The sequence below is a fragment of the Malaclemys terrapin genome, chromosome 10, assembly GCF_027887155.1.
Source record: "Malaclemys terrapin pileata isolate rMalTer1 chromosome 10, rMalTer1.hap1, whole genome shotgun sequence".
Taxonomy (NCBI): domain Eukaryota; kingdom Metazoa; phylum Chordata; order Testudines; family Emydidae; genus Malaclemys; species Malaclemys terrapin.
Window position 1 is genome coordinate 82824467 of NC_071514.1, and position 22609 is coordinate 82847075.

Sequence of the window (22609 nt, forward strand, 5' to 3'; positions counted from 1 at the left end):
TTCCTTGATTTCTAGCTCATTGTTCCCTTGTGAGGAACTGTCTGGGTCTAGGAAGGCAGGCAGGGTGTCCTCGTCTCATGCAGATTGTAACACGCTGCCCCTCATGGAGCAGCTTAACCAGCTTCTGTGTTCTTGTGCTCTCCTGCTCCTCTCTTGCTATTCCTGTCTGACTCCATGTTTCTATGGGCACGTCTTCACTACCCACTGGATCGGCAGGTAGCAATCGATCTATTGGGGATCGACTTATCGTGTCTAGTGAAGACGCGATAAAATCGATCCCCGATGGCTCTGCCGTCGAGTCCGGAAATCCACCGCAGCAAGAGGTGGAAGCGGAGTCGACGGCGGCGCGGCAGCGGTCGACTCGCCGCCGTCCTCACAGCCGGGTAAGTCGACCTAAAATACGCAACTTCAGCTATGCTATTCACGTAGCTGAAGTTGCATATCTTAGGTCGACCCCCCCCCGTAGTGTAAACCTAGCCAAAGTGTTTCTTTATTTAAACCCTGATGGTCACCTGGTCTGGCCTTGTGCTACTTTGGATAAGTTTCCAGTTTTCCTATCTTCTCCCCCAACAGGATGGCTTGCCCATGGGCTGGAGAGCCTGGGGCTAAGCCAGTCCTTAGTACTGGGTGAGCCACGTCTGGGTTAAATCAGGTGATCCCAGGGTAAAAAGAGCAGGAAGTTGCAATCAAGGGGGAAGCCCGGGAAGCTGCAGTTAGATCGTTAGACGCTGCAGGGAGCAAGAATACTTCTTGAATACTGCGTGCAGATGTGGTCGCCCCATCTCAAAAAAGATATATTGGATTTGGAAAAGGTTCAGAAAAGGACAACAAAAATGATAAGGGGTATGGAATGGCTGCCTTATGAGAAGAGATTAAGAAGACGGGGACTTTTCAGCTTGGAAAAGGGACGACTAAGGGGGGATATGATAGAGGTCTATAAAATCATGACGGGTGTGGAGAAGGTAAATAAGGAAATGTTATTTACTCCTCATAATACACAAACTAGGGGTCACCAAATGAAATTAATAGGCAGCAGGTTTAAAACAAATGAACGGCCGTATTTTTTCCACACAACGCACAGTCAACCTGTGGAACTCCTTGCCAGAGGATGTTGTGAAGGCCAAGACAATATCAGGGTTCAAAAAAGAACTAGATAAGTTCATGGAGGATCGATCCATCAATGGCTATTAGCCAGGATGGGCTGGGCTGGTGTCCTTAGCCTCTGTTTGCCAGAAGCTGGGAATGGGCGACAGGGGATGGATCATTTGATGATTATCTGTTCTGTTCATTCCCTCTGGGGCATCTGGCACTGGCCACAGTAGGAAGACAGGATACTGGGCTAGATGGACCTTTGGTCTGACCCAGTCTGGCCGTTCTTATGTTTGAATTACCTTTGAACTGTGAGTTCTTGATGGGCTCTGAAGAGGGTGAAGCAGAGACAGGGGCCGCAGAGTGACATCTGGCGAGGAGAGAGTGTTTGGGAAGCAGATGCATGAAATTACCCCTTAAGAGAGGGAGATGTTTATGCTAAACTGGATTGCCAAACCTTGAGCTGCTTTATTGCATAACCTCTGTGAGGCTTACGTACCCATGGTTAACTATAAGTATTTCCTGTTGTCCCTGTCTGGTGTGAAGCTGCTATGGACCCCCTGAGCAGCGGTAGATCTGCATACATAGAGGCACTCCTAATACAGCATTTTTTCATAAAACAACTTCACAATGTCAATTGGAATTCATAAGCTGTACAGATCCAGCCCCAGTTCATAACAATGGGTACATCACGGTAACCAGTATTTCCTCTTTTCATCTCAGCCACAGAAGAACAGCCATTATTCAATTCTTTGTTAGATCAGGCCATTAGCCTTTTTTTACATGGATTCTAATAGATCTTACGCTGTGTGATTCTGCTCTCTAAAGTGACTTGCAATAGAGTTGGTCTCCAAGCGTCCTTGTCTCTTAATGGCCCTGTATCAAATGGGTGCTCTGCTAACAAATAAAAATGCGTTGTTTTTCTGAACTGCCAAGCCTTGCAAACTCAACCTGAGATCTGAATGCCTAGTTGTGTTCTAATGTGTCCTCAACAATAATAAACATTCCGTAGGCCACATTGTGCCCTCACTGATTCAAACCCATTGTCCTCAGTGGGACTAACTAGTGCAGAAAACAGTAATAAATAAATAAATAAAAATAAATACCCGGACTTTTGCCTGTAAAGTCAGCAGTTCTGACTCTGAACACACACACCAGTGAGAAGGAGCCGTTTTTACACAATCCCTGTCCAGAGCACTCCGGAGGGTAGCCCAAAAACATTTAGAAAAGTTTTTTGTATGTCAAGCAAAAGTATATATTAAGGATCGGATCCAACTCCATTTCAGATCTATGGGTCTCTCCATTGACTTCAGGGAGCTAGCTCAGGAACTAAATACACTTCTTTTGCAAATGTGAATTGTGAAGTGTGTGCTTGCACAAAACCAAAATGTGATGTTTTAATAGGGGTGTTGGGAATCGCACGCACACTAGGAAGAACTTTGTGTATACCATGCTTCTTATTTTTCAGTCTTGCTTTAAGTCTAGCAAACTGTGTCTTGCAGGTGCCTTCGTGGTGTTGGTTTTAATTTGTTCCTTGTTTAAAACCTGCAAGCTGGAAATGAGAGTTTTTGAAGTGGTGAAGAAAACAGGCTGTTTGAGCTGTTGGGCCATGTTGCCAAGTTAGCCATGTTAACAGCTGCTAATGGTTTCTTAAGCTGCCAAAGCAGTTTGAAGATACATTTAACACCCAACAGACACCTGTTTTTAGCAGTTTAGCTCTGCGGGCGCATGGCACTGCTCTGCAGGGGTCATGTCCATAAAGGACAGTTCAAGTCTGTACAACAGGTTGCTCAGGAGAGTGGAAAATAGTTGGCATTCAAATTTTATGTTAGGGCCTTCTTGTTTGGGGGTTGGGACAATGCACACAGTAAGAGAGAACTTAATACAGAGGAGCAAAGTAGTACATTTGCTATTCCAATATTTAAAACACAAAACTCTCTCTCCACAAGCCCGTAGGCCTCCTTACCTCCATTACATCATCTTCCATCTGACCTTCTCAAAGGGCTTTACAGACATGAATGAGTTTTTTCTTCTGCAAAGTGGTGAGACGCCCCACAGAGCGGAGCAGTGAACAGCCTCGGGAAGCCTGGGCAGAACCCAGCTTTCCTTATTCCCAGTCCTGTGCGTTAGTGACAAGACCATCCTTTGCTTCTCCATATATTGGGTCATTGTATCTTCTTGCCCCTTAATGAGTATTGCTTATTAGTCGGCATTCACATTCACCTTGACGAAGTAACTCTGTTGCCCCCAAGCAGCACTTTCTGCCAGCCCTGTGCCTTCTGCTCCCTGCCTTTCTGTAGTGGCCTTGGCATCCTGACAGTAGGTGACCTCCAGCTGAAGCCAAGGCAGAGTGCAGGAGATCTGCATCCATGATTGCTGCCAGCGTCTTCGGGAGCGTGCACTGGTTCGCAGTCTGGGGGGACGGGGGCGGTTGTTTGTGCAACGTGTTCATTCGGCTCTGACCCAAGGGCTGGGAGGGAGCTTGCCTCATAAACCTAGTCGTGGAGCTGGAAGCTGGTAGGCGTCCGACTGACCTGTCAGAGTGAAGATGGCTTGCGGCCCAATCCTGTTTCCAGGGAAGTCAGTGAGAGCATTGCCATGGGCGTCAGCAAGAGCAGGATCGGGCCCTTAGTGGGACAAATAAATTGAAACGAGGAGAAAAGGAAGGACTTTGTTTTAAAATGGTGGCATTTTGCTACATCCAGGGCATGTTTAGTGCAAAAAATACACTGGGCTCCTTTCTAAGCTGAGGAGTCACAGATAAATGTTCAAGAGGAAGTGCTGAGTGCTGGGCACAATGGGGGGCTAGGAGTCAAGAGTTCTGGGTTCAAACAGAACAAGTCACATGAACAAATCTCTCCAGTTTCCCGAGGCTGTGCTTAACCCTCTGTTAGTGGGTACCACATACGGGCACTGGGAGGCAACAGTCATTAAATTGCTGGGAGACCCTTGGAGAGCAGGCACTATGCTTGCTGGTGCACATGCTGTATCATCCCCTGCAGTGGCTGTGAATTCCTTGTGTAATTCAGCTCAGAGTCCGGTGGCTGAAACTCTTGTTTCATACGATGGCAAGTTTCACTTTTTCTACTCGACACAGCAGTAATGGAAATAACACTCCGTAATCGACTCCTCAGCAGGTCCTTTTTGTCCTGCATTGGTACGTGGCATGTCCACTGGTATCCACCATCCTTGTCTTTTGGCTAAGGTCTGCTTGTACTTAATGTTTCTTGGAAACCTAACACAAATCATTACATGCACTTTGCCTGCCTGTCTTCGTTATGCCATTAGGGTGTTCTTTTCGTGTAATCAGTGTGCCCTTCCAGATACAAAATTTACCAGAAAACTTTATCTGGCTCTTGGTTATATAATTATAAGTTCAAAGAGATCAGTGTGGAAAGGATAATTGGGGCAAATCATTACACCCTGGAAGGGATTTACTTTCCAAGAGCCTGAATGCCTTAGGATTTTTCGTTATGACGAATTCATTGCCTCGGTTTTGTTTTCCTGTGCTATGGGGAATCTCGCTGTTGATTTTCTCTGCCTGTGTGTACACGTGTACTGTATAGACATGTGATATATATGAACCTCAGCATAGAAGAACATAGCAACTGCCAAACTGGACCAGACCAATGGTCCATCTGGCCTTGTCTGACAGTGGCCAGTACCAGCTGCTTCAGGAGGAAGGTGCAGGGAGCCCTGCCCGAGGCAGGATATTGAGTCCAGAGGGATGTTTCCTCCTGACCCCCATCAGTTAGAGATGCAGGGCTGAAGCAGGAGGGTTTATAGCCCTTCCAATATCTTTGTTTTTAAACCTTACTGTAACTATCTTTTTTTTCTTAAAAAGGAAGTGGTGGAGTTGCAGGAAAACAGAGGCTCCTGTCCCCTACCATGACTGCTAGCCCTAATAGCGGACATAGTATTATCTGGTTCATTGGTATACTCTCCTCTCTTGTCCCTCCAGTGGCATCTTCTGTATCAAGTTCAATCTTCTCTCCCTCACCTTCCGTTCTGTCCCAGTCCACTTCTCTGTTCCCATGCCTCCGACTCACTATTCCCTCTCTAGACTTCGCCCGTATTCATGCTTTCTTTTGCGTGTGGTGCTTTATCTATGGAACTCTGCAAGATGCCCCAGGCTCCTCTCATTCAAACCTATCCTTTGTCTGCCAAGCCTGCCGGCATTTGTCTAATCTGTGCATGGTAAAGTTTTAAATGTAGCTACAGCTTCGTTCATTCCATTGGGGGGAAAAATGGCTCAAAACTCTTCTACCTTCCTCAGTTTATTTCCCATCCCCTGTGACCTCCTTCTCAGCTGGCTGCTTTCAAGATGTTATACTTTACCTGTGTTATGGAGGAAAGTCCTGTGCAAACACCTGGGTTTTGTATCGTGAAAGTGGCAAGCTTCCGGTTCATCCTCCATTAGGGTGTTCTACAGTCAACAGCATCCGTCTCTGCTAGAGACTGTCAGATATGACCACAATGACACTACCTCCTTGAGTGAAGGGAGAGTCGTTTGCAGGGACAGCTCGTTTATACAGCCAATCCAGAGCTCTGAAGCTGGGAGTAACCCCTGGATCTGGATTGAGAACTGGATCAGAAGTTAGGGTTTAAATGTGCTGTCTTCCTGAGTAACTATGGTTTGTTTGTACTTATAAAACACCAGCAAGTTGTGCATGCAGCTAGCAAATGTTTGTTACCTTCATTTACCCCCTCAGTCCTAGCATCAGGTTGTTACACCAAATTGTTGTCTTGTCTTAACCTAGACAAACGCTTTGGAGCAGAAACCACATCTTTCCCTGCTGCACAGCTGTGTGGGAGAACTTTTGGGCTGTGTAAGGGAACCATTATCCCTATTTTAGATGGGGAACTGAGGCACACGGTAGATTAAATGACTCACTTAAGGTCAAACTCTGTGGCTGAGTTGGGGATTGAATCGAGGTCTCCTGAGGCCCAGACTAGTGCCCTATCCACTAGACTATCCTTTTCCTCTAATTAGGAAGCAGTGCTATGGATCACAAGAAAGCATCCATGCAAATGGAACATACTCCACTGGAAGGTAGTAACATTTTAATACTCTAGTTACTGGGGTGGCCGCACTAGACAGGCACCGAATACCAGTGAGATCGTACTAACATAGATGAAATTATTTTAGTTTCTTTAAGACGTAGTAATTAAATACAGTATATACTGATCCCTCACAGTGACAGCCGCCCACAGAGCTAAAAACAGGAAATCCATTAACTTCACTATTTAAAAAATAAAATAAAAAATCTTCCCAACTAATTCCTCTGTCACTTAAAGTTCTACCTAAGAGGGCTAATTTAATGCTGCATTAACTCGGTGATATCGCCCTCTTGTTACCTAAGTAGTTTCTAATGACTACCCTGGAGAGCACTTGGAAGCTTTTAAAAGTTTTTATGCAAAATTTTTTTTCCATGTGGTTTATACTTTAAGAACAAAAGTTATTGATAACATTCTAAAATCTTTCAACAACATCAAGAACGATTCTCTTGGCTACAGAAATGTTAAATATCGCCAGGTTGTTATCTCTTAGTGCAAACAAGAGAAATCAGGAACAAGTTAAATAAGAAAATTGGTGCAACACAAAGTTAAGACTGGGAGTGGACACTTGTGTTAAATAGAGTTAAAGCCAGAATCCATTCTCTCCCCGCTCCCCCGTATATATATATATATTTTTTTTGCGGAGCCTCTGCAACTACTTACCATGCCAAACGGAATTGCCAGGAGCAGTCCCAAGGGCTTCCATGGGACTATTAATGTGATTACAATAAGTATGTGCATAAGCATTGCAGGATTGGGCCCCTAGAAATATGTTGGTTTTGTAGTAATGAATATAAATGAGAAAAGAATAGATCAAATGTTAGGTCTATCAACCCGTGTTCTAATTGCTTAGAGCAGAGGAATGGGAATTAGAAATCCTGGGTTGTCTGAATTAATGTCTGATCTTAGGCAAGTCTGTTCTTAACCATTCGGTGGGTCAGTTTTCATACCCGTGAAATGAGAATAAGAATTTATCTCCCTCTGGGGAGAGACTTACCTTGTTAATATTAGTAAATGGCTTTGTGATGAAAGGCGCTATGGAATTGCAAAGCATTAACCACGCCCCCACACCCATCTCCACTCCCTCTCCCCCCAATATTGCCCTTTTTGTAGGTTGTAGCTGATATTGTCTTCCTTATTTCTCTTGCTATCAGATTAAAGGTTTGCCTCTGGGTTTATGCGCACCAGCACCTTTCTATGTGACACGTTAGAAAATAAAAGCAATTTTCTTTTGTGGTTTTATAGTAAAGTATTCTTGCTGCTCTTTAATGTTTTTAAGTCTTAAAGTTGAGACCTTCTCCCTTTCATCAGGGGAAGAGGAAGAATGATTGCTGAGACCTAGCACTTTTGAACATGTACAAAAGTCAATCAGAGTTGAAAGACTAGCTTGTCTCTGTTGTGTGGCAGAAACGCAGTACAGTGGCTGCATAGAGATGCAAGGTTAACCGTCTCTGAAATGGAGCCATAGCATAAACTGCATGTGGCCATCTGTTGTTTCTAGATATAATATGCAATTTACATGTGCAAGGGGCTCCAATAAACTTCAAAGAAAAAATATACAAGAATGTCTTCCATTAAAAGTGAGTGGATTTTTCTCAGAGCTGAGTGTTGCAAGCAGTGGTTTGGAAAAATACATTTGAATGAAATTTTGTGAAATATTGCTGCACTGGACTTCTTTTTTTTTTAAATCAGAAACTCCTGCTCCATGACCATGAGTGTGAAGTAACCTCTTGTAAATCAAGCTTCAAATTCATAATAGCACATTGCTGTGGCTATTGGAGAAGGGGAGTTTGGGGCTGAACCTGTGGCATTTTTATCAGGCTTTCTCATGTTTATAACTCATCTAAGTGCATGGAGATCAGGAATTTCCACTAGGAATTGCCAGGAATACTTTCCATAAGGAACCCTGGAAGCCTTTTAAACTGACACAATAACTTGAAAGTGTTGATTTTTCTTTCCCTTTTTCTGTGTGTATTTTTTTTTTGGCAGTGATTCGAAGGTTTAACAACGTGCTAAGTGAGTCTTTATCCCTTTTATGGCTCTGTTGATATTTTGGAAGAGAAGGAGAAGAAAGGGTTGTACTCCAGCAGCTTTGGGTGGTGAGATGCTGAGGGAATGCTGAGCGTCTTGCAGCTGTAACTTGGGAGAGTGCACTGTTTCTGAGGGTTAGAACCTGTAAATATTCTATAAGCAAAGTTCTGCTGGACACGGACGTAAAGCAATTCACCGAACACTTCTCAGGTATTTATACCTCATATGGTATTGGCATTTGCCATTTTGATCTAAATTTTGCTCTCTTTTATTACTGAAATTGCATGATAGCTGAATGATCCTGCACTTCTCAATGTTCACGACCCACCTCTCTGCACCCCTGTTTTACTTCTTGTTCTCAATTGTGCTGCTGGGAAATCTTTCCCACCGTTGAGAATAATATCCACGTTGATCTTGTCTTCACAGGGTTGTGGTTTTTTAAGCAGATAGTAGCTAACACACTGTTAAATAACACACGTTAAAGTCCTGACCCTATAGAAGTCAGTGGTAGTTTTACTATTGACTTCAGCAGGGCCAGGATTTCACCCATAGTGTAGGCCCAAGGCCATTTTTAGTTTTAACAACGGTTAGCTGTTTGAGGTAAACACGAGGTATCAACACGAGGATGTTATCATTTTGTGTTAATAGCTAACTCATGTTTAAAAACCCCACCTTTTTCTACTATAGATGTAGCCTTCGCTATCATAGGACAACGTTTTTGCTCCGAGTGACTGAAGTGTTGATGGATTTATGCAAATATTAAAATTAGGTAATGGGCACTTCTTAAGCAATTTCAGGTTGTCCTTTTTTTATTTTAATGGAAACATTTCTATTGGTTTTTGGTTTTTTTTTAAAAGACTTATCTTTATATAATCTAAAGTTAGGATCAGATTGACTCAACTGTGTCCCTTTATTATTTAAGTATTTAACTGTATTTAAAGTTTTCTGCATCTTATACCTTTTAATATATATGCACATGCTTACAATCTCAATAGCCAAGCCAGACAAAAGGTGAGAGGAGAAGTGGAAGCCAGAGAGGTGAAATGACTTGCCGGTGGAAATACAACACAAGGCTCCTGACAGTCCAATGGGACATGCTGCCTGCAAATAATGCAAACGCTTTCTGTCGGGCTTTTTGCTTACTGCCAGGGTTAATCCGTTGATTGGTCTAGATAATATTTAGTCCTGCCATGAGTAAAGGGGCTGGACTAGATGACCTCTCAAGGTCCCTTCCAGTCCTATGATTCTATGATTTCACGGGAGTAGGCAATAAGTGTTTGCAGCCTGGGGCCCTTATTCATAACACATCGTAATCATTAGCACAATACATTTTATTTTTGACAGGTGTCAAAAATATATAATGTAAAGTATGTCATAATAAATTTTCAGGGAGATAGAGGAGAGGCTCAGAATTGGTTAATTTAATTCCATTCTGAGTAAGTCCATGTTGAATATCTTTACTTTGACAGCCAGTGGTTGTGATGCGTAGGGGCTGGTTTACACTATGAAGTTAGGTTGACATTCAGTCTACCAAACCCAAAATCATCAGTCATTCTGCATCGCTGAGCTGGTGGTTGAATCTTTCCTTGGTACTGTCGAGATGGTGGTGTACGGCTTCCGGAGCCAAAGGCTAGGCCGGAGCCCTACAATCACTATTGGCATTTCAACATCGTCATTGGTAATCTGCCAGTCGGGAGATAGTGTCTATTTGCAGCTTTCTGAATGGTTCTGTGTTCTTAAAGAGGTGAACACCATGCACCTTCCTTGACCAGCCAACACTGATGTTGGTGAAGCGATCCCAGTGATCCACCAGTGCTTGCCTCATCATAGAAAAGTAGCCCTTTCGGTTGGCGTACTTTGTGGCAAGGTGGGCTGGTTCCAAAATAGGGATATGCATGCCAGCTATTGCCCCACTGCAGTTCAGGACCCCATTGCTGCAAATCCACCCACTATGTCCTGCATGTTACCAAGAGTCACCATCCTGCATAGCAGGAGACAATTAATGGCCCTACACGCTTGCATGATAATGCCCCTCACTAGATTTTCCAACTCCAAAACAGTTTCCCACTGACTGGTCGCCATCCAGCATTGCAAGCTTCCACTAAGCGATCACCATTCACCTCTCAACTGTCCGTGCAGCTGTCGTTTTGATGTCCCTGATCTGGAGGGGTGGGGTGATCTCACTGCACAAATCCAGGGGTGTGGCGGTGGCCTTTTGCAACCGCAAGTTCTGCAGCCCGTGCTCATTGTCCCAGACCTTCATTACGATCCATTCCAACCAGTCAGTGCTCGTTTTTCATACTCAGAAGTGGTGCTCCACTTTCTGCAGCTGCTCTGTGAATGCCACCAACAACCTTGAGTTGGTTTTTTGCTGTCCCACAACAATCTGTCCTCCACAAAATCATCATGTCCCCTATTGTTACAGTTTTTCCTCTGGCTCTGCAAATACCGGAGGATCTTTGTTTCTGTGTTTGCAGTGTTCGTGACAATAGTGTAGAGCTGTGTGGGCACCATGCTTCTGTTGGATGGTGAACAGTGAGAAGTGCCACATGGTTTTGTGGGAATTTAAAGAAAAGGCACAAAAATTATGGAATATGGATGGTCTTATTGGATGGAGAAAGTTGCATGATGGGAACTTGACCCCTTGATCCCATGCATTTCCAAAATTTTTCCCAAAAGACAGTGCACCAGACGATGGTGAACTGCACTCTGGGGGCTTGTCTATACTTACCGCGCTGGTTCGGCGGCAGGCAATCGAACTTCTGGGTTCGATTTATCGCGTCTAGTCTGGACGCGATAAATCGAACTCAGAAGTGCTCCCCGTCGACTCCGGTAATCCTGCTCGCCGCGAGGAGTACGCGGAGTCGACGGGGGAGCCTGCCTGCTGCGTCTGGACGGCGGTAAGTTCGAACTAAGGTATGTCGACTTCAGCTACGTTATTCACGTAGCTGAAGTTGCGTACCTTAGTTCGATTTGGGGGTTTAGTGTAGACCAAGCCTGGGACATCTTCCCATAGTGCACCGACACAAGCACTCCTGGTGAGAATGCATAGTGCTGATGCAAGGAGTCAAGTACGCACAAGCGATACACGAACTGCAGTGGCTTTATGCTGACCTAACTTCCATTGACCAAAGTCTGTACTATATACATAGCTTAATATTCATAGGAAGATAGTGGCACTGTTTCACAGCTCTTGTATGTGCAGTTTGACAAAGAGAAATCTATGAAGTGTGTGTGTGTATGTTTTGTGTGTGTGCATGTGTTGTGTGTGTATGCACTATACACATACATTGTAATGTATATATGTATGTGGGTATACATGTGTATAAAACCAGACAGTAGTATACCAGTATACCTTGTCTTATGAATTAGGAGAGAAAGTGAGAAAATGCAAATAAACTCTTCTGACTTTTGCTGGTTGAAATTTTTTTGACTGACAAATTTTTCCAGGGGAAAAAAAAAAAAAGGAGTTTCTTTGAATATGGGAAATTTCCTTTCATTTTGACTTGGATTTTTCATTTCCATTTTCAAAAACAAAAATTAAAATTGTAATTAGAATTGAAATTTTTTGATTTGTTGTTAAATTTTCCAATGGGGGAAAAATACAATTTTTTAAACAAAATCTTTGTGTTCAAAATTGTGTGGAGAAAAACCATGTGTTTTGACCAGTTCTAGTTTTTATGGTAGCATCCAAAAGACCCAGCAAGGATGTGGGAGGTGAGGGACCCATTGTGCCAGGGTCTGTACAAACACACATGAAGAGACAATTCCTGCTCTAGACAACTGAATTGCTTTATATAGTTTCCAGAGTCATGTTAGGGATGAGTCACTTTAAAAATAACAAAAAGAAGAACAGGAGTACTTGTGGCACCTTAGAGACTAACAAATTTATTAGAGCATAAGCTTTCGTGGACTACAGCCCACTTCTTCGGATGCATATATATATATAAATTTGTTAGTCTCTAAGGTGCCACAAGTACTCCTGTTCTTCTTTTTGCGGATACAGACTAACACGGCTGTTACTCTGAAACTTTTAAAAATAACTTGATTATATATAATATAATTAGATCTTTGTCATTATATATAAAAACATCCCACATTTAAAAAAAAAAACATATAGGAGGTAAATAAAGGCTTAAGTAGTGGAAATCTTTCTGTAGTCATTAGTGGGCTTTGGATCCAGGCTGTAATTTTCTCAGCTGTTGTTTGTGCAACTTCAGTGTCTTCTCCCAGCCCTGTTCTTCCCACCTGCCCCCACTGGCTATTCCAGGCTGTTGGACCTATGTTGGACCTCATAAAACGGACAAAGAGAAGCAGAATGTATGAATTCCAAGGGTTGCGTGGCAAATTTTCAGAATTGCCTTGTTCTGTATCCACTAATATGTTTTAGGCTCATCGTTGTTGATAACTCTGCTGTTTTTCTCATCAGACATTTATTGGTAAATAACAATATAAAGCTGAAAATTGGAAGCCTTAGTGACATAACACCATATAATCTATATTCCATTAGAAATAATATCCTCTATAGGGAGCCTTAATGACATTGCTTCAGAGCGTTTTGGAGACCAGTCATCCCAAAATGACATTTTATACAGTAAGTACTCGTAATGTTTTCTACGGTATGTCAGATGTTCCTGCCAAATTGCATGGTCTTTCATGAAAAATTGCATATGTACAGGCATTAAGTGGCTCTCATTTCAAGCAACAAATGTTTTTAGCGCTGGAGATCTGTTAAAGCAAGCTAGGTTTCCTAGCAGAAAGTTTATGCTTATGGACAAACAGTTGTACGTAATTTTGGAAAAGAAAAATCTCTGCAGAAAGCAGAGAAAGCAAAAGTGGGAAGGGGGTGGGGGAGAGAAACCTCTTAATGCTCTTTCTCCCCAAGTAGATCTTTCAGCAAATGCAAAATGACTTATTTTGCTGCCTCGAGTTAGGAGTATTTAACAGACATTTTCAACGCGTGTGAGGCAAGTGCAGCCACTGAAATCCATGCCATTGGCAGCTCACTTGATTTTATTTTTTTAAATTTGGATCCATCCCCTGCCGTGCTGAGGAGATAACAATGGCGTTCATTGTGCTAGCGATGCAGCTGCTGAAATTTGACTAGATCCAACCGAAGCGAACAGGAGCAGGTGGGTCAACAATGCGACCCTTTCGTTCCCAGAAGTATCAATATGCAGTGGGGGCCTGAGGGATCGCTGTACTGAGGTGAGACTGAAGTTTTAGCCCTAACTTGGAACACACGACAACGAGGCTAGGTCGGCACACAATTTGGGGACTTGGGTTTCACGTGTAAGAGACCCTGAATGTTTCTAAATATTGTGGGATTAGTGGCATTTGTTGTCACTTGTTAAAACTGAACTGACGCGAGGCCTGGATTTCTTTCCTAAAATGCCACGATTGCAGAGTATAAATTTACATGATAAATTAGCATTACTAATGGCTGACAACTTCATTTTCTTCATCCCATTTGCTGCTGGTATTTAGATCAGTGTCTTGTTTCTAGTTTCTTATTCTTTAGTTTGCCATGTAAATATTACTTTTTAAAAAAGTATTTATCATGTATGCCATTTAATCTGTAAACTTAACAAAGACAAGAGAGGATTTTTTCCCCAGAAATGGCAAGGTTATTGATGGCCAGTGATTATTTGTATTAAACTAGTGCCATTGTTGTGCTAGCACTGTCCAAGGTTGGATTTGCAAAGGGGCGGTAAAAGTTCGATACCTAACTTCCATTGTAATTTAATGAGAGTTGAGTACCTAGGCCTGGTCTACGCTGAAAAGTTGCATTGGTTTAGCTTTGTCTCTCAGGCTGCGTCTGTACTACTCGCCGGATCGGCGGGTAGCAATCTATCTATCTATCAGGGATCGATTTATCACGTGTAGTGTAGACGCAATAAATCGATCCCTGATCGCTCTCCCATCGACTGCTGAACTCCAGCTCGGTGAGAGGTGGAAGCAAAGTTGATGGGGGAGCCGCGGCAATCGACCCCGCACCGTGAGGACGCAAGGTAAGTCGAACTAAGCTACATCGACTTCAGCTATGCTATTCTCGTAGCTGAAGTTGCGTATCTTAGGTCGATTCCCCTCTCCCCCAGTGTAGACCAGGCCTCAGGGTGTGAAAAATCCATACCCATGAGATATATAGTTAGATTGACCTAATCCCCGATGTAGACAGTGCTTCATTGATGGAAGAATTCTTCCATTGACCTAGCCACCACTTCCTGGGGAGGTGGATTAACTGCAGCAATGGGAGAACCCTTCCTGTTGCTGTAATGAGTGTCTATGCTGAAGTGCTATAGTGTTTTAAGTGTAGACATAGCCTGAGACTCCTTTGCGCATCCCAACTCAAAATGTTACCCCTGCTCTTGCCTCAGATTGCTCACAATCTGACAAGAAACAAATAAGGACGGGGGAAGGGGAAGGATATAGTTTAAAAATTATTTTAAAGATCAGCTATCCTTAACAGGTCCCCTACTTAGACTGTATTAATTGGCTGATTTCTTGTAGGCATCACATGTGGACCACGTAGGTCAGGGAAGCAACACCGAAGACGCTGGGTAATCTCTGAATACAGCAGCATCACACTCTAGGCAACATAGCCATTTGGTCACAGCCTCATACCCTGTTTAAGATGGCAAGGGATCTGAATTCTGAGTGTGTCTGGTGAAGGCTTTTAAGATGCAGACGTGAACAACTGCTCATAAAGTCAGCAGTTTGGAGAAATGGAAGCCATTTTGAGGGTTCTGTTGATGGATTGCGTAATCTTGTTTTGCGCTATCAGTTTATGGTAAGTGAGTTTGAGAGAGAACAGAACTTCCCCCTTTTACACTCTACTGTATTTATAGCTTCAGTGGTGAGCTTTAAAAGCGCATGTTCATTGTTTTCAATGTCTGCATGGCTTAGCTGCCGATTTCTGAAAGTGAAGAATGAGGTGCGTAGGGCTTGCTAATCCTACCCGACTGCACCATTTTCGATGCCACTCTATACATACATACATGTGTTATGGGCAGAGCCAATTATACCCTAAAGAGGAAGGGCAGGTTCTAAGTAGGGATGAGCCCAAGCCATGCAGGTCACACATGGATCTGTTCTTTCCCTAAGCATAAGGGTTGTTCAGGTCTGGGTTTTTAGGGTCAGAACTATCTCTAGTTTTAAGCTGAAATTTAAACAGGATAAGTGACTTACTGGCTTGGAGAGAGAAGGTAAATGGGGACAGTACAAGTAAGAATAGAGGAAGATCATAGAAGAGGGAAATGAAGCAGCTGAAGCAGGAAGGGATTAGACTAGGAACTAGCGGAGGCAAGATCAGGGCAATTTTCAGCAGCATTCAAGAGGTGGCCATGAGCACATGAAGTACAAAATAAAATGTAAAGGAAAAATTAATATCCAGAGTCCAAAGGTGATTTCTGGTTGTCACAGCAAAGTTGAGGCAAGAGACAGTGAAGTCAAAGACATGGGACGAAATTTCTATTTTAACCAGGAGGACTTCAGCCTTTGGGGCATTTTGGTGGTGTGGAGTCATGTAGTGGCCAAGAAAGAACAAATCCAATATGGAGAGAGGGTTGAAGAGGGAGCAAACTTGGGTGCCATCCTTAAAGATCAGAGGTGCAAGGCTGGAGCTAATTGGAGGTGAGAAGAGGACCAAGTGGTGAGCCTTGCTTCATGCTAAAGTGGAAGTGATACAGGGAAGAAGTAGAAAGCTTTCACCAGAGGTGAGTGAGATGGTAAGATCCAAACCAGAGGGGATCTTAAGGTTGGTGAGGGGGATTGGATGAACATTAGGAGAGGGCTGGAACTTGGAAAGGGGATGGTGATGAATTGAGGACCTGAAGATCTATGGGGTTGTGTGTGATGGTCAAGAAAACTGATCTCTGTGCCCAGGTTACCAAGCTGTAGATACTCAGGGTATCAGGAAGGGGGTTGTTAATAAATCAGTGTGTGTGGGTATCTTGATTATAGTAATCACTCCCTCTTGCTCCAGTGCTTCTGACCTTAATATCAGATCTCGGCAAGTACTGTATGACACTAAAGCTCTGTCTGCACTAGAAAAATTATCCATCACTATCAGTGGGTGCAGGTCAACCGGAGCTGAACGCAATTTCACTGCAAACTGAGTAGATTTTAACTAAAGCTTCTGAAATGGTGCTGACTGGTGTTTGTCCTTGGCTGCTCTTGTTCTTAAACTGTGTTCATCGCTGGCTCAGCTGCACCCGTTGTCAGCAATGGGTAATTTAAGAGTTTTCTAACAACAGCTGGGTGGGGGGGAGCTTTGTTTACTCTGCTCTTGGTCATCAATAAGATGTGTCTGCCTCCGGTTGCATTACTGATCCATCCCCCTTTCTGGCATGTTTCAGACCAGATTATACTGTTGGAATGGTACCCAGATGGTGGTGCCAGGACTCAAACTTGTAGCTTTGCAACAAGAAACACAGGTGCAGGGTGTATTGACACACTTCTGGGGCTAGCCACACACCAAGATGGCTTCCACTTCCTTTGTGCCTTTGTATGTATCACCAAATATATAATACACAAGAAGTACATAACATTGAATTATTTGTTGGTTCAGTGCATCTTCCTCTAACATTTTAGTGACCAGTACACTAAGTAACCTTCCTTTCCACGCTGTCTGGTAAAATGTTATATTACTGCATGGAGGAAAGTGCAAACAGAAAGATCTGAAGGCCATTTAGAAATGTAAAGTCTTATGCCCTCTTACCCGCAGATCCAACATGTATAGTGTATGTCTGCAAGAGAGTGTGGTGATTAACATATGAAAACGCTGATAACAGTGGGATTCTTGTGCAGGCTGAAGCTAACGAGATATACTACCATTTTGGTGCCAGTTAGACCCATAACTGCTATTTGTTGCTGGGTTTAGTAACAATTAACCTTTCACATTCTGCATTAGCCCTTGCTTTTCTGTGCAGCTGTTTTTATAACAATATACTTCACTTCTCTCCACAGAAGCGCTTATTTTGGCAGTTCAGTATCTATCCTAGAAACCACAGGATATATGGAAATAGAAGGGGATTTTTTTAATAGTCATTCATCGCTCAATCACTTCAAAAAATCACTATGTGTTAGAAACAAAAAGTGGTTTCTGTGATTATTGTTATGATTATTTTATAGTGAACTCAGTGTAAGTTTTTGCCCTTTTGCCAAATCCTGAATTTTAATCATCTAGATCTAATGTGCTATCAGGTGCCTCACTAGAAATAATGAGCTTATTTTCAACAACAGATGCCTTATTTCTATCTAACCAGAGGTCAAGGAAAGAAGCCTTGCTAAAGATTATGTACCAGTTTCTGCTCATAATGGTATAAATCCAGTACATCACTGTCTTTAAAGGAGTTACTCCAGATTCACACCAATGTAACTCGGAGCAGATCTTGGTGCTATATCTTCTTTCTTGACATATTTATCAGTGTTGTGAAACTGTAATGAAGCCTCTAGTCATGTATGTGTGGATACAGGTGTGTATATCTGGACCTCTTCCCAAGTGGCACTGCCTGGAGGTACACCTTTGAGAGACATACTATCCTCTAGAAGTTTGTCGGGAGCAACTCTTGTTGTGCCACAGGATTAATCACCACCTTTCCTGGCATACCTGTTGCAGTCTGCACAATGGGCACTTCCATTGCATTGTTCTCACTGTGCCCCGTAATAAACCCTCCTGGGGTCGCTGGCATTGCCAGCAGTGTCACCTACCTCTCCCCTTGCGTGTTCCTGGGCAGCTAGTCAGGTTATGCCTGGTCCTCCCCAAGGGTTCCAATGTGTCATTTGTGGTGCAGCCATGCAGGCAAACGTTAACTCTACATGTGTTTTCCTCATTAATCTTGCAAAGCTACTGCTCACGTTGACTTACCGGGGTAGCTTGTCCATATTCTGTTATGTCAGAGGTGGAATTACAAAGCTTTTTAAAACAAACTCTTTAAAACCCCCAAGCCCTGACCATCCGCATGTGTAGATTTAAAACTTGCAAGCCCATCTACTATTCAAAATGAACAACAAGAATAGCCAGTTATAATAGCTCACATGTCTGTACGTCTCCCACAGCTGTGGGCTCTCAATTCGGATGAGCACTACTGCTCTATAAATGTGCAATAATAATAATTCTGAGGTTTGCTACCGATATATTGGAGGGTCTTCAGCAGAAAGCAGCCTCCACGCTTGTTCACCCATTGATGTTTCCTAGATGAGTAAGTATTTTTCTTTCATTTTAAAGATGGGGAAATCAAGGCACATAGGCCTTTGTCTAGACAGGATTTAAAACCCCTCTGAATGCTCATTAAGATGCAAGCTAACGTCCGGACCGCAGAGAGGTTTTTGAGGGCCCAGGGCAAAATCTGAAAGTGAGCCCCCCTCTCCAACTTCCAAAAAATTGTCACTGAGGGGTGGTGGATGGAAACGGGAGGGGAGTTGGAGGGTGAGCCCGCACTAGACTCCTGTCCTGTGATGCTGGGCATGGCGACATAACACGCAGGGTCACAACCCCACTCAGATTTGGCTCAGCCACCCTTCTCTCAGGACAGAGGCGCTGCCGGGCCAAATTTACCGAGTGGTGCTGTGATCCCGGGTGCCAGGTCGCACTGCCAGTCAGTTTGGGGGCCTTTTTGAATGAGGGGGCGCCTGGGGTAAAAACTGCCCCATTTGCCACCCCACCCCCCTCGGGTGACCCTGGTTAACATGTTTGAAGCCACGTTAGATGGAGATGATGTCGCCTGGAGGGGGAGAGCGAGCTTTTCAATTGTGATACGCTAACTTGATTGAGTTAACATTATTGAAAAACACACCTGTTTTGCCTATCAAGACATACCCACAGGGATTAAGTGATTTCCTCAAAGTCAGACAGCGAGTCAGTAGCAGATTTAGGAATAATACCCAAGGCTCCTCGGTCTTTGCCCTATACACAGCTCCACACTGACATTACTAAATAGCTCAGATCAGTTGTGCAGCCAGCATCCACAGAAGTCCATTGCTGTATAAATCCCTAAATCTTTGTGATCTCAAGAGATGACCATTGTTTTATCGTGCTCAACAAGGCACGTGTTTGAGGTAGGCATTAAATGGATGTAGACCTTGATTTCTGTAACACCATAGTTGTGTTTACCTAAAACAGTTTTATATTCACAGTTATAGGTACACAAGTGCAAGAAAAGGTTGCTCTGATTCAGTCATTTAGCTTACTTCTGTGCAACTTCAGGGTAGAACTATATTCCATGGAAAAACTTGCAAACAAAAATATATTTGTAGTTCAGGGTAAAACTACTGGAGCAGACTTTACTTTGGTTCTTGCACTGATATACTGTTGCTTCATAGTGTCCTTCACCTAATGACGAAAGATCCAGTAGAGTTTGACTTCATCTGTCGAAACATAACGGCTGTGTTATTCTTGTGCCTTCTGAATAATCATTTCAATATTTATTCTGGAGACACTGCAAAAACAGAATGCAAAATCCAGATTTGCATAAAGGAGGCTGTACCTGAATGTCTCCAATGTATAAAATAACTTGGGTAACAGCTTCACGGTGTGGTTACAAGGATGGATTTTGAGCTCCATTATGCTAGTAGAAATCCGGAATAATTCCACTGAGGCCAGTAGAATATAAAACAGGCATGAGGGAAGAATTGGACCCTTTCGCCTTTATTCATTGAGCTGTGGCTAAGGAAGGATTTTCCTTATGGTTCAGAACCCTTGATAATTTTATGCTGAAGTTGATAATGCCTAAGCCTAAATGGAATTTTTGATCATACTCTCTTCAAGATATAGGGCTGGGTACTCTGTGGGTGTCCACTGGCGTAGCTCCACTAAAGTCAGTGGGACCTCTGCCACGTCTGCCTGCTGAGGAGAATGTGGCTCATGATCTCAGGGGCCTAGCATTCAGAAAGAAAAGTCTTCTACGTGCGTTTAGCAAACTTTGTGGCTTTTAAGCACTAGCAGAGCGTGAGCAAGAAGCCGATTTCAGGCCAGCTGTTCCAATGAGTTTTAAAACAGTGTTTGCAAAACCAAAGTCCTGAAGTGGACACCTAATTAAGGAATTTGCTCATGCACAGCCTTCTACTCATCCCCAATTTTCAGATGAAGTCTTTGGGGCCCTTTCAGAAGAGCTAAAGGTGATCTCTGCTCCACCCAGTTGAGAGCGGTCTGAATAAAAGCGCTGAGCCTTTGTTGGGTACAGTATATCTCAATAACGGGGTGCTTTCTCTGTATATGTATTAGCAGGGAAAGGTGCAATCGTTTGTTCTAACCTAATCAGCTAGATGTTGCATACATTTAGACTCATAGACTTTAAGGTCAGAAGGGACCATTATGATCATCCAGTCTGACCTCCCACATGATGCAGGCCACAAAAGCTGACCCACCCCCTTTCCCTTAACTCAGCTGTTGAAGTCCCCAAATCCTGTGATTTAAAGACTTCAAGTCGCAGAGACTCCTCTAGCTAGTGACCCCCGCCCCATGCTACGGGGGAAGGCGAAAAACCTCCAGGGCCTCTGCCAATCTACCCTGGAGGAAAATTCCTTCCCGATCCCAAATATGGCGATCAGTAGAACCCCGAGCATGTAGGCAAGATTCTCCAGCCAGACCCTCATTGACCATTGATACTATTTACCAGCAATGGCACGTTGTTGACTAATTGACTAAAATCACATTATCCCATCAAACCATTCCCTCCATTTGAGATGAGCAGTTGCGAGGACAATGCTGAGAAACCTTTGGATTCTTGAATCAGAATTTGTCCGTAGAAGAATGTAGCAACGTAAACTATTACAAATAAATAAAATGAAAAGCAAATTTTGATCTCCATAGAGGCCCTGGGAACTAGACTTTGAAACGTTCAGTTCCGGATATACATTTTACATAAATTTGCTAAACTGTAAAGGGTTCTTGGTTGTGAAGCTGAGATTGCTCTAGGCTGAAGTACTCTGGTAATATGACTTTTCGTTTTCAGCAGTCAGCTGCTACAATAACCTCAGCATGCTGTTTACCCTCTAGTGTTTTTCCTCCCCTTAAAAATTAGAGACTACAGCATTTTGCCGTGAATTAATATTTTAAAGGGACAAAGCCAATTTGAAATCTAAAGAGATAAGTTTTGGCCAGGATTACTGCTGTTCTTGGGTTTTACTGCCAGTTCCTATGGTTTTGTAATCATATTTTCCTATGTTTTTTTAAATATTTCTCTCTCACTTGTGAAAACCCACATAAAAGGTGAAATTTCACAGATGTAGCGGCAGAAGGAAAACAGCAAAGCTAAATACCCACAGAATGTGCATGGGGATGTAATAGGAACAAACAAAAATCTCCATTCTCTAGTTTTTTTCTCTCTAATCCCTTTCAGTTACAGTCGTAGATGGCATACACAATGTTAGTTGGTACCACTTTCAGTTGAAAGTGTGATTTGATTGTTTTTAAGGTCGCGCTGCCCCTTTAACCATTTTAATTGTATGTAACCTCAATTCCATCTACATGTGAAGTGTGGTCAGAGACAATTGAGTAACTAAGGAACAAGTTAAATCAGTAATTTCATAGGATTTTTATATTTTGCTTCTCATATGCTTAAAATTCCTTGATGGGTAATTAACAGCAAACCATTTCTCTTATTTCCACTTTAGGATGGGAATCTCAGCTTCTGGAAACGGGGGTTTTAGGAATATTCCTGTGCCCGCTCTGGACTCTCTCCCGGTTACCTAACTACACTCCGCCTTCCCAAATTGTCATCTGGGGATTTCGATGGCTCATTTTCAGAATCATGCTTGGAGCGGTAAGTGGAACTATAAGCACTTATGCTTCTGCAGACGTCTGAGATCATATTAGCAAAAGAAGACGATCTCTTTACGTTTTACCAGAGAAGCTAATTCTAAATGTTTAATCCTGGCAGAAAACCCACTTGCTTCCGATAACTGGTATAAAATTTTTTTATGTTCTGTAGTTTAGGATGGTCTCTGGTTATAACCAAGGAGAATGCAGGAGGAAATATTTGGTGTTCTGTTTCATTGAATCTTTCAGATTGTTATTGGTGTCTGCCTTTAACGAGATCAACAGATATAGGACTAGGAATGTATATTAACATTTTAGCACTGCTATTACAATTTTAATGGGGCAGGGGGAAGGAGGTAAATAATTAACTTTGAAAACTTGTCCCTTAAAAATATTTTGTAAAGTGATTTTGAAGGTTCTGAAACATGATTTTCAGCACGTTGGGTGAGAACCCCAGTGTGAAATCCCCAAGCAGGAGCTGTACCAGGTTCTTTGCATACCTTATTGAACTATCACTCTAGAGCCTTACGTTGTCAAATGTAGCAATTGCTGCACCACTGTCAGCTGCGAATGGAGATGGCCAAGAGTCTTGAAAGCAAAAGACGCCATCAGCAACTGATGTTTCTTTTATTAAAATTAAAGATGAGGCCCGGGGACAACATTTGGAGCCAA

General features: G+C 43.0%; 1 protein-coding gene across 2 annotated transcripts in view; it reads left to right on the plus strand.

The window, feature by feature from the left end:
- LMF1 (lipase maturation factor 1) overlaps nt 1-22609 on the plus strand; it is a 340789-nt gene that overhangs the window by 88241 nt on the left and 229939 nt on the right. For both annotated transcript variants that reach the window (XM_054042585.1, XM_054042587.1), the window contains one exon: nt 21793-21941. In XM_054042585.1, coding sequence (XP_053898560.1) covers nt 21793-21941 — 149 coding nt within the window. The remainder of the gene's footprint in view (nt 1-21792; nt 21942-22609) is intronic.